Genomic DNA, 12714 nt, shown 5'->3' on the forward strand with positions numbered 1-12714 from the left:
ACAGGCTAACTAATTTCATTGACCGAATTTTGGTAGAAACAGGTAATGTTTGATCCTGTGATATGTTATCCTCAGGATACAGAAACAATTAATTTAATATGATGCTATGCTTATCTGTGCCTTTTATTGTTAACTTTTATTCTGTCTAAGCAGATTGTGACACTGAAGGTCCTAATTTGGTTTAAGCTTGCAGTGCACATCAGTGTGGTGCATCCAACTATGCGATATCTCTAGATTGAAGTCTCGGTGGCAACATTGTTTCTAACTCTAGCTTATATGTTTGGAGGTATTCTTGAATGAATGTTTTGATCCCTTCTACATAACTTATATAGGTATCCTGCGGTTCTTTCCAAAGCTTGGTGCCTCCCTTGCCCAGCATCCTACTTGTTTTGGACTGAGATTTGTTCAACTTGCTGCAGGTGGTGCAAGGTGTCCCAAATATCAAGAACTGAGAGGACAATATTTTCTCTATGTTGAGCAACTTGTAAGTCACAAGAGCGATGCGTATTTTTTCATTCAATGCAGAACTTTCTTTCCCTGACTCTGATATACGCACACACAGGGTGAAGGCAAGGAGTTGGCCTTGACTTTGCACTGCACTGGACCATTGAATGAACTCACATGGAGAGGGAGTTGGGAAAGACCTAAGGAAGTTGGCAAGCCGCTCGTGTGCGTTGATTGGACGACAATTGTCGGCTCATTGCCGGTTCTCTTGAGAAGGACTTGTGCGGAGGTTGAGCTCACGAAGGTTACTGAGCGTGGGTTTTTCTTTGGGAGGTGCAGTAATGTGTGTATGGCCGTTGGCATTGGAGCAGCCGTCAGGTCTTTTTGCCTTCTAGTGGTTGACATCATGCCAGGTGAGATAACACGGGCACACCTGTGATGAAGTGTTTGCGGTTGTCGCTTGTCAGGTTGATATGGTACTGTGTGAAAGCTGGACTGGAGATATGAAGACTGGTGTTGTGCTTGCTTTGGTTTCCATCTAAACTCCGGACCGGAATCCTAAATATTGAAAGATGGCCCGTTATTACTGCTGGACTGGAGGCCCAAGACCGGTATCGTTTGTGTGCACAGAGATTGTTTTCTTGCTTTACACTTGTGGCTGCTGACAGTAGAAGCTGGGAATTTTTGTTGGCATGAGCAGCTGATCTATCCTTTGAGCATCTGCCGTGCATGTCTTTTGTTGGCCAAGCTCACCTGGTCGTCCGATCTGCAAGGACATGCGGACATGCATATATGCAGAAATCTAGTACGGAATACCTTGAGCTGTGCATATACCTATCGGTCGCCTACAGTAGCAGTTGGTTTCTGTGCTGGAAAAATTCATCCTTGGTCCTTGCTGCTCCATCCAGAATTGAAACTCCGGTTCTTGACTTTTACCGTATGAGGATTGGATACAGCTTCCCCAGGTAATAACTCGGTGGCGGCGCCGGCAGTGTTCTAGAAGATGGATTAAGCAGCAAAGGCAGCTCTGTCACCAAACCAGCCAAGGGATGGATGGCCCCCATTTGACAAGAAAAGGTGTAGTAACTAGTAAGCAGTGCTTCCTCCGTCCCTCAATTATTATCTTTCTAAGTTATTTAGGGAGTGGTTGTTTGGCCGAACGGTATATTTACCATTGAAAAAAATTCGTGAATAAAATCTTTATATACGTATTCTTAGTGATATAAAGCCAATGTTAAAAATAAACTTCGGTGAAAAAAACTCGGAAAATCAACTCCAAATTTAAGTTTAAAAATTTAAATTTTGGCATTTAAGCATAAGTAAAGATGAAAAGGTGGAGTGTTAGCATATAATAAGGTTGGAGAAGAAAATACTATGTCCCATAACAAATGTATTTCTGAAATTTAAATTTATTTCACAAATAATATCAATCATCTTATATTCAAATTTCTATCCATTTTATATTTATTTAACTCTCACTTCATAGGATCTCCTTGTTTAATGAGGAATATTTAAGTTATTTTCTCTCGTAACTACTTACGTCTACGATGCAAGAAATGTATTTATATTGGCATCGATGGAGTACAATTCTTCTTATTAAATATTAAGTATTGTATGGTTAGGAATGAGTGGGCAGGTGGCCATGTAATGGGAAGAAATTTAGGGGGGTGATTATTTAGTTTTTTCATAGAAAACGATATATTTGTAAACGAAAATAATTTATGAATAAAAAATTTATATATGTATTTCTAGCGATTTAAAAGTTAAGTCTGGAAAATAAACTTTGGTGAAAAACTACAAAATCAACCATAAATTTAAGGATGAAAATTTAAATTTGATTTATAAGGATAAGGAGATAAAGTTGTTAAATAAGAGGCGATCGATGTAATAAAGTGGTATTATAGGATCTTGACAAGTTTTCGGGACAAATTTTGAATTACTGTTTGATTTTTGGGACGGGGTAGTAGTAGTCAGTTGGTCACAGTTGCACAGCCTCTGCAAGACTGCAAGCTGCCATGGCAGCATATTGAATAGCTCAGTTTTACCCTATTTTATTTCACATGGATGATGTAAATGGGGGTAAAGCCTGACATTTTTTATTTCTAATCATTTTTAATATTTATTTAAAAAACAAATCATCCTAAAACATCATTTAACCACGCCATGGCGACTAGGTGGCAGGATTATAACCACGCCATTAGCTGTTGGCATGGTAAATGGTGCAATTCTGGATATCGGTTCTAATTTATAAATAAAACTTTTATGTACGTATTTTAGTGATCTAAAAGTCAAGACTTATATAAACTCAGTGACTAAAAACTTAAAATTAACTCTTAATTTAAATTTTGATTTCTAAACATAAAAAGAATTTAAAATTGAAAATTTTGATTTTAATTTATAAACATAAAAGAAGCGAAAAAAAAACCCGAGGTGTCTAGAGCTAGAAGTACTATTAGCAAATTCTCCAGTCATGCTTTGAGTGTAGCTGACGATGTGGTTGTCAAAACAAGCCTATCCATAATCCATCTCTCACGTCGCATGTCGCGTCAATCTAGATGTTCTGAGCTCTCTGACGTTGCGATGAGGTTACTGTATTATTATTTTACCTCCCATTTGGCGCTTTCCGTAACGACTAAGGAAATTAATAATTTGAGTAGACTTGTACGTATTTTTGGTCGCACGAGTTGAGCTCCATGGTGCATGATACTCCAGATAGATACTCGTACGCACGTATAAACTAGTGGGAGTAAAAGTATCTTGTACGTTAGGTTCATCCTCGCTGGCGTACGACTATTTTTCGCCCAAAAACAGAATCTAGTATATATGTTAGTTGAAGCTCGGGGAGGATATAAGTTGAATTATTTGGCGCTCAGTTTGACGAATCCAATGACGACTTATTTTAGGATGTGCACTAATTGTTTTTAGGTTAAAGATAACAGTTAAATATCTATACGGTTTAAAAATAGACAAATACGGGGATGTAGCTCAAATGGTAGAGCGCTCGCTTTGCATGCGAGAGGCACGGGGTTCGATCCCCCGCATCTCCATTTTTTTTAGTTATAAGTCTAATCATTACAAAATAAATAATCTATTTTTTTAGTTTTTTTCTTTTCCCCTTCAAACACTATACTTTTATCTATTTCAAAATAAATACTCTATTATATCTATGACATAAAATATATTCATAATAGAATGCTTTTTAATTAGTGGCGAATTGAGCTACCCAAGACATGTGGGTTAAAACTATATTTCTTTTTCTATTTTTCTATGTTTACAATGCAAATATAAGTTTTTTTCCTCTTTTGCAAAAACCTATGAGATCAGTTGATCCCACATATTACACGTGGATCCGTAACTGTTTTTAATATAAGTCTAATCATTACAAAATTATATTCTGACAAAATAATGTTTGGTTAAGCCTCGTAGTTTAAAACGATGGAGTATAAAGCTTGGGACGTCTCAATTAGAGATAAAATGTACGATTAGAAATAATCTATGATAGTAATATATAATGATAGAATCCTTAAATAGATAAAATCGAATTTACAGATATAATATATTTTAATCACTTTAACCTGTCTGGTACTCTAACTTTCATCTAATTTATACTCACTCTATTTTAAAATAATTTTATTTTTAGCCTACAACACATGTTCCAATATAAAACAATACAAAATAAGAAAGACCATAACATTCAACACCTTTTCAAACCTTAATATAGTTGCCGGCCGCATACTTTTTCAAAGTTCAATACATATATCTCACTTGCCAAATTTTAATATAAACAAATATTTAAACAATAAAGTCTTCGTGGAATAAAAGGAAAGACGGACGGAGATAGCATAGGCTATTGCAGTGTATAGCATATTATAGACCGCCGATTCAATATTTTCCACCGTCTCAACTTATTTCTATAGCAAATAAACTGTCGTAATCTTCGTCATTGTCATCGTCTCGTACCAAAGCAAAGCGGTGCCTGCATGATCGATTCGAAAGCAACTTTGTACCGTGCGTCTACTCCATCAATTTCCGGACGGCACTGTGTGCTTTTTTCGTGGGATTCTACCGCTTGATAATGACACAAAAGTGAGCTCACTTGTGGGTATACCTTGCCAAGTTTGACACTGTAAAAGCATCCTAATTGGTGTAGACATGTCCTCATGACCGCGAGATAGGCAGGCTGATGCCAAACGCAATGGCTGCTTCCCTTCTTTCTGCAGCGCAGAAATTCCATGCATTTGATCGGTTGGTTGTGTGCATTATATTATGGTCATAGATTCCACTTTGTACCATCCGATACACACGAGGCCTCCATCTCAACCCAAGCCAAACCTGCCGATCGCACAAACAGCTTCGCCTATACCAGTGGGATGGGATCCTCTGCCCGGTCCTATCTGACAGCCGTTTCATAGACGAATTTATATTCACATTTCAGTATTAACATTCAGGCCACCTCTCACACCCCCCTCCTCTTTTTTTTATGCGTTTATGCGTATGTTTAGGTTAAAAATTCTTTTATCATAGTTTATTTTTAAATCTTAACTTTTATACCGCCAAGAATATAATAATCCCTGCATGTCCATGACGAATATATATATGAAATTATCGAATTAAATTTCATTTGTAAATCATGTAACATAATTTTGATGTGTTACTTATGTAGTTTTTTTCAATCATTTATGTAAGCATAAATATAAAGCGATAATTTTTAAAACTCACTTAATGCAAGACACTAGTCAAGATTTTTATATTCTCTATGTCTTAAAAAAATAAAACTAGTACTGGACATCACTTTTACCATACGAACACTAATAATTCATATTTGAATATAATGATACTCATCTCGTATCATGTATAGTGTTGTGCAGAAAACATGTCTCATATAAGACATATTTTTCTCTTTATTTATTTCCTCAGTTGCCATATCGTTTCTATCCTATATAACAACTAATTTAATTTTATAAATATCATCATAATCACTGTGTTGTGAATAATCTTGCTGCACTAAACTGTGTAACAAACGGTTTGGGTAAACTCGTCGTGTGGGTCCATGTTTAATCCTAGAAACAAAACTCACTGCAGAGAGCGTAGGATAGATAGGACGAGACACAGCGGTGACCACAGGCCGTTCCAGATCCTACCGGCCACGTCCCGATGCTCCTGTGCGGGTGCCAGCTCATCCTCCTGTGCGGGCCCCACGGTGCCGCCTCACAAATTTTCCACTTTACCCCCTCACACACCCAAGACTTTTCTTCTTCTTTTTTTTTCCTTTTTTATTTATATATACTCTACTTGCTTCGTCGCATTTATTACCAACATCTCCATTTCCTTCGATTTTTTTTTCTCTCTCTCTCATCGAGATGGTGGCCGGCGGGAGGGGGTCGCCGCCGGCGGCGGCGGAGGCGGTGGAGGAGCTCACGAGGCTGTACAGGGAGCTCCCGCCGCGGCCCACCGTCGAGGAGGTGGAGGCGGCGGCGGCGGTGCTGGCCTCGGCCGACGCGGAGGAGGCGGCGCGGCTCGAGGAGGTGGCACGGGAGGAGGCGGCGGGGAGGGTCGAGGGGGTGTCCGGGGAGCTCCTCGCCGTGCTCCGGGAGGCCAGGCGCAACGCCGTGCGCCTCCGCGCGCTGCAGCAGCGGAAGGAGGCCGCGCACGTGGTCGAGCTCGAGAGGCGCTTCAAGGTGTTCGACGATTTGATCCAGAGGGCGTCGCGGGTGGTCTCGTCCTTCTCTGGTGACGCGGGAGGGGGATCTCCCGGCGATGGGGGCGCTGGTGTGGACAGCGTGGACCTGGAGATGGAGGTGAGGAAGAAGGAGGCGGCGGTCGTGGCCGCGGCCGCGGCGGCGGAGATGGAGCGCGGAAGCAAGGGTCTCGCTGCCTTAGGCTTGGAGTCCAAGCCCATCTCGTCGCTGCGTCGTGATCTCTCTGGAGGTAATTTGCTTTCAACCACCTCTGTTTTTTTTTTTCCAACGAAGCACGTATTGTTTTTGTTACTAGGTACGAAACCCTCTAAAAAGTTGTATGCTAGTACATGTGTAGATGGATTGAATGCTACGGTGTCTATGCAGCCGAGACAATTTTTTACTAGTATCTGTTTTTTCCCGTTGAATTTTACTACTACTAGATTACACGAATTGGATGCTCGCGTCTAGATATGGATACAGACGTGATATTTCCATTACGCTGCTGCGCATTTTAAGAAATAATTTACAACTGACGTAAGAGCGTACTGATTGGTTGGTACTGCTTTGATTTTCTTCAGCTACAGTGACATTTCATACCATCCTGTTCATAAATCACGTATTCTTTTTTCTCACTCATACTATAATTGGAAACATGGAATAGAGGTCTTGTAGTTTGTGATGATCCTGTATTTCAGTTTTTTCTGCTTGTTGGTGTAGCAAATTACGCAACTGATGTCTAGAAGGATCTTTCACCATTCGCTATTAGTTAGTGTTGTTCTAAACAACCACCTCTGCAGCCATTTGTCACATCAAAGAGGTTTTTGTAGCATTTTTTGATTGTTTTCTTACAAAATGCAAGAGTCAGTTATTGTTCCATGCTTTAATTTTTATTTTTCTTGTTGTAGTTGGAGGACCATTACCTTGTTGGTCACCACTGGACTGGACCTGGTGTATAATTTATAATTTGTATGTTGTAGCTGGTGTATGACTAGATTTGATGTTGTTAGTTCACTTATTAGTAGTTAGCCTAATAATTTATCTGATCGTGATATGAATAAGGAGCAGTTAGTCAGTTTGCTTTGTTGACTTTGGAGGTGATTTCTGTTACAGACCTTAATCATGCTTAGGCAAGTAGTGATCATCAGTTCGTAACAGTACCATTACCATAAATGTGATCAGCATTTTTGAGCTGTTAACTTGTTGGTTCTTGTGTTATCCTAACTCATAGTGTCAATATCCTGCAGTTAGTGACATGGAAAAATTGAGCCTCATCCAAGTAGCAAGCCTCATCGAGTCATCAGCAAAGAAAGGAACCACAGAGCTCAATCTCCGAGGGAAGTTGGTCGACCAGATTGAGTGGCTCCCTGTTTCACTTGGGAAGTTACAAGATGTTACTGAGCTTGATCTATCAGAGAATAGGATCATGGCACTCCCATCAACAATTGGCAGCCTTAGATATTTGACAAAGCTTGACCTCCACTCAAATCAACTGATCAATCTGCCTGACACATTTGGGGAACTCTCCAACCTGATTGATCTTGACCTGCATGCCAACCAGCTTAAGTCCCTTCCTTCCTCATTTGGAAACCTCATGAGCCTGGCAAATCTTGACCTGAGCTCAAATATGTTGAAGGCACTTCCAGATTGTTTGGGAAAATTGACAAACTTGAGAAGATTAATTGTTGAGACAAATGAGCTCGAGGAGCTACCCTATACTATTGGATCTTGCACCTCTCTTGTGGAGCTTAGGTTGGATTTCAATCAGTTAAAAGCCCTTCCTGAGGCTATCGGGAAGTTGGAGAAGCTGGAAATTCTCACATTGCACTATAACAGAATCAAAGGATTGCCTACAACAGTGGGCTCACTTTCCAGATTGAGAGAGCTGGATGTCAGTTTCAATGAAGTTGAAGTGATTCCTGAGAACATTTGCCTTGCAACCAGTCTTGTGAAGTTGAATCTTAGCAGAAATTTCGCGGACTTAAGAGCATTGCCGAGATCAATAGGAAATCTTGAGATGCTAGAGGAGCTGGACATAAGCAGTAACCAGATTCGGGTACTGCCAGATTCATTTAGGTGTCTTTCAAGGCTACGTGTATTTCATGCTGATGAGACCCCACTGGATTTACCACCAAGAGATGTTGTAAAGCTAGGGGCTCAGGTACATATCAGACCACCGTTCTACCATATTTGCTTACTTTGTTATTTGTTTTTTTAGATGATTAATGACGTTTTCTTCTGCATGTCAGGCTGTGGTCCAGTATATGATTGATATGAATGCTGCAAGAGGAAGAGGAACCAACCAGAAGAAAACAGATAGAAGAAGCTTCTGGGCCTGGCTCTTCTCACTGTTTGGTTGTTGCAAAAAGGACCAAGAGCTGGGACTGGTTCCAGTATAAATGAAGCATTTCATCTGTATGTATGTTATGAATTATTTATGGTGTTGTATTTATCCATCTCTCAGGGCTGCAAAGAAATGAGACATGGATAATTTGGTTTCTTTTATTCTTCTTCTTTTGGTTGCCTTTTTTTTGTGTGTATATGTAATTTTGTCATATAAGGCTCATCAAAAGTATGCAAGAACTACTAAGATTCATCTCTGTGTGTAACTCATGTGTATGATGATAGCATATTACTGCTTCCATTTTAAAACTGTTTCCACAGTGTCTTACAACAAGTGTTTCTGGTCACTTAGACTGTCATTCACGTTTGCTGCTCTTTTGCTATTTGTGGCTGATTCTGATTACTCTGTGTGTGTGTGTGTGTTTTTTTTTTGGGAGGGGGGGGGTCTACTCTTGATCATACCCATTATGCTAACGAGCCAAACCTGAACATGTTATGTTCAATTGTTCATTTATCTATAGCCTGCACTGGCTAAAAAAAATAGCGCATTTTAATTTGCTTATATTATTCTGCCACAGGATTAGCCATCATACATGAATTTTCTTATAAAATTATTTCTCCACTGTACATATCCTTATTATCAGATTCAACATGAACATCTGATTTGTTGTAGTAATATTTTCTTGCTCAACAGGAAGTGTCGAGATAGAAGGAAAGTGAAACTGTTCGGAAAGCAAGAAACCAGCTGCGCAAATGAGTCCCTAAAGTGGCTGAAGATCAATAAGGTTTGTTTATGTACTTGTTCAATCACGTAATTTGATTTGTGCACTTTGTGACTTTTTTCGTCCCCTTATTGATGCGTATGACTTACTGTGCCAATTGTCGAGAGTTTTAGGTTCGCATCTGTTATATTTTTTTGACAATTGGGAGACCTGGTTCATCTATCTTTGACAAATCTAGAATACAAGTAACAACATGCCTCTTTCATTAGAAAGAAGTAAAAACATGGCCACGATTAGTATCCCCATTTGAGTCACCTCATGGTTACTGTGAAGGATGCGAATAGTTGGATTCCAAGGTGTGTAGATAAGCATAAAAAATTTCGTCCCCACTTGCTGCGTAGATTTTGAATGTTTATATTGTTATGCAGGCTGAACAATGAACTTGTGCCATCACAGGGTTGGATCTCCAGAAGAGCACAAGGAAGCATCAAGCCAAGAGAGAAACGGTCTGAAATTGCCGAAATAATCGGTAGGATGTACACCAGGAAAAGTCAGTTTACGCAGACGGATTGCAGTTTCCCTTATCGACGGAAATGGGCCTCGCGAGACTACAATGGGACGCATGTGAAGCCCGATATCATCACTCGGCAACGGAACTGGCCCAAACTCGTACCTTGCCGTTAATGGGTCAGTTTATCTTAGCATTAACATTAACAAATATTGCGGCCATTTCACTAGTTCACTTGGGCCGTAAAATTCTATATTGGGCCTAAAGTTTCTAATTTAAGCCGTAAGCCCAAATTTTCTAGTTTGGGCCTTCGTGAGTACTGAGCTGTAGTGTTTTGGCCTTAAACTGTGAAGTATGCCGTAAGTAGGCCTGATATTTGTGTTTTAGTCGTTACTCGTTAGTGGGTCTATTTCGATAATGGACCTTAAAGTTCCTACTCCGGGTCCAATTTGCTGAGTTTTGGGCGTTTTCGCACTAAAATAAGCATGTGCTGTATAAGAGGATCTGATTTTTTTTCAAGATTGAGCCGTTGTCGAATTTATACTTGGGCTGTTAGTGGGCTAAATTTAAGGTAAGCAGGCCATAATGCCTCATTGCTCCAACACTTTCGTAACCTATCTTGTCACCGTTTTCTTTTCAACTACTGCAGCGGAATCGATCAGGCATGTCAAAGTTCAAACGTTCGATACTACCCTGCAGCGCTCGTAAAGGGGATAAAAAGAAAAAAATATCCTCCAGCATCTTCCCCAAGAGGCTTTAGCAGCGACACCATAGCAAATTCTTCCAAATCTGTTGAGCACCTAGTACTAGTAGGCCCTTGCACGATTACACAACAGTAAGAGAAAAGTAAAGGCGGGACGGCCAGGGTCACACGTACGCAAACGAGTTCTGGCATTCATCTGATAATATTGCAACGCAGCCTTAACACACACTATAATCCTTAAAAAGCCACTCCATCTGCAATTATCAAAGCTGACACAAAAGCATAACGGGTAGCCAGTTACGAGTTGAAATGGAAAATTTAGGGAGTGAATCCATACCACCTAATATGCCTCCCCTATCTTTCCATGCTAATACAGCTCCAAGGAAAGCTCGTTCTTTCCTCGAGTAAAGCATCGCCTACTGCTTGCGACCAATCTGAAATCATAGCTGAAAGTTACATTAAAGATTAAAGGCATAAAATTCTTGAAACAAACACATTAACAAATCATCAGGGCGCATTGTTGATGCATCACAACAGATCAAATATTGTTTGTAATACGAAAATAAAAAACAATCATGTTCATCCTAAACCCAGGAAAACAATAAGAACTAGGGCAATGTACTTCCGAGTAGTATATTTGACAAACAGTGGATATTTGTTTTGATTAGGGTTTGTGCCAATGCATGATGTATTGATGTCCAAATGTCAAAGTTGATAAAGTTCATATAAGTACTCTTAACTAATCAACTTATCAAGAATTATATGGTGTGGTTTCAACACGTTAAAAGCTATGGCCGTTAACAATACATCAAGATTGCATACTGCATACAAACAATGCCTGAAAATAAACAATGCAGTACCTTAGCTTTTTTCTTAAAAAAAAAGACCCAGCCTTTTGGGGGCTTATTCTGACCAAATATAATGGGCTGAGAAGAAAACAAGGACATCTCATGAGATGCCAACTTGCTATACAGTAAGCACCCTACTATGCTATGCCACACTACTGCAGCTTGCAGTTACAATATGCATAATAAATATGCCAATAGTGAGAATTCGCTTGCAACGCACAAGAATATGTTAGGACCAAATATAACGTCATTCAAGAGAAGTCGATTGCAGTGTGTGTTTTTGTACCATAGCCTACAGTAGCTAGAGTACTTTGAAACATATATGATCAATAAAACAACAATGGATATACAGAAATGAAGCTATTGGGTAAATTGCCTTGCAGTGAACTCCAGCAGCATCAGTGCTTGATCACTTGAACAACAAACCCCCAATATGTCCACATGCAAAATATCCATAGACCCCCAATATGTCAATAAAATCTCGTATTGTTTTGATAAACCACCATAAAATCCATAGGAACTAGGAAGCAAGAATAACCAAGAGACTCAACAAGAAAAAGAATTCAAAGAATAGAGGACATAAGAGGATGAAGTTTAGTTCATTGTGAAGTTGTAGTTTGGGAAAATGCTTGGAGACCTGCGCAGCTCAGGCGCTGAAACCAAAACTACTGATAGTGTAATCAATAGCGTACGACAGAAAAAAAGAAGGGGATATATGTATAAAATTGTGTCAGGCAAAATGGAAAATGGCAGGAGAGCAATATAAATGGACGGTTGGCCAGGTGCCAGGTGGCAAACTGAAAATTTTCAACCACTACTATTAAAAATTAGTTACTATCTGTTACATATTTAAAAGGAAAGTAAAGCCTTTCTATAAGATTTAGGAAAATGTGGCCGGATAACTATTTTATTGTATGCACCAATCATTACCTGCCTTACACTCGAATCAACTTCCAAGGGTGAGGCTTCGAATTCCATCTTGTATTGGACACCCATGTCACCTTCCAAATGCATAACAGGGAAAAAGGGATAAATTAGCTGCCAACCGTATGCAAGCATTCTGTAAGATATAAAAGGGAAAAGAGACGTACCACACAACAAATCGGAAAAAGCTTTGGGCTCATATGAGATGAAGCTGGTCAATAATTCCCAAATCTCTGCATGTCAAATAGATTCAATAACATACAACAGAACCAGAAATGATTACTGAAGAAGGCAAAAATATCTGTTATTGATAATAAACTGTAGCTGAATACATTGTTGAGATGGTCGAACAGACATGTAGATTGGGGTATTTTTAATTATTTCTCCACTAGAGGAAATGCCAATTTAATCATGGAAAAAACTTGCGTTTATCAAACTTCACATTCTGATCTAACCTTTATGTCATAACAGTCCATTTGGGAACTAAAACACCATATATCACACAAAATGCAGAAGCCTAATATCATCACCAGACCAGCATCAC

General features: G+C 39.5%; 1 protein-coding gene and 1 non-coding gene across 4 annotated transcripts; both read left to right on the plus strand.

The window, feature by feature from the left end:
• The first annotated feature begins 3418 nt into the window (after window positions 1-3418).
• TRNAA-UGC lies at window positions 3419-3491 on the plus strand. Its single transcript has one exon. It is a non-coding gene; the product is annotated as a tRNA-Ala (tRNA).
• Window positions 3492-5783: 2292 nt separating this feature from the next.
• On the plus strand, window positions 5784-10289 carry LOC102719618 (plant intracellular Ras-group-related LRR protein 5). Of its 3 annotated transcripts, none has more exons than XR_005812608.1 (5): window positions 5784-6372; window positions 7370-8283; window positions 8372-8537; window positions 9160-9250; window positions 9616-10289. XR_005812608.1 is itself a non-coding variant. In XM_006662028.3 (3 exons), exons 1-3 carry the CDS (start codon window positions 5805-5807, stop codon window positions 8519-8521), a joined length of 1632 nt encoding a protein of 543 aa, XP_006662091.2. In that variant the 5' UTR covers window positions 5784-5804; the 3' UTR covers window positions 8522-8809. The 3 variants fall into 3 exon arrangements, 1 of the variants encoding a protein (XP_006662091.2); XR_005812609.1 differs by having other exon boundaries at window positions 9644-10289; XM_006662028.3 differs by lacking the exons at window positions 9160-9250; window positions 9616-10289 and having other exon boundaries at window positions 8372-8809.
• The last annotated feature ends 2425 nt before the right edge of the window (window positions 10290-12714 follow it).

This window comes from Oryza brachyantha, chromosome 10, assembly GCF_000231095.2.
Source record: "Oryza brachyantha chromosome 10, ObraRS2, whole genome shotgun sequence".
NCBI lineage: Eukaryota > Viridiplantae > Streptophyta > Magnoliopsida > Poales > Poaceae > Oryza > Oryza brachyantha.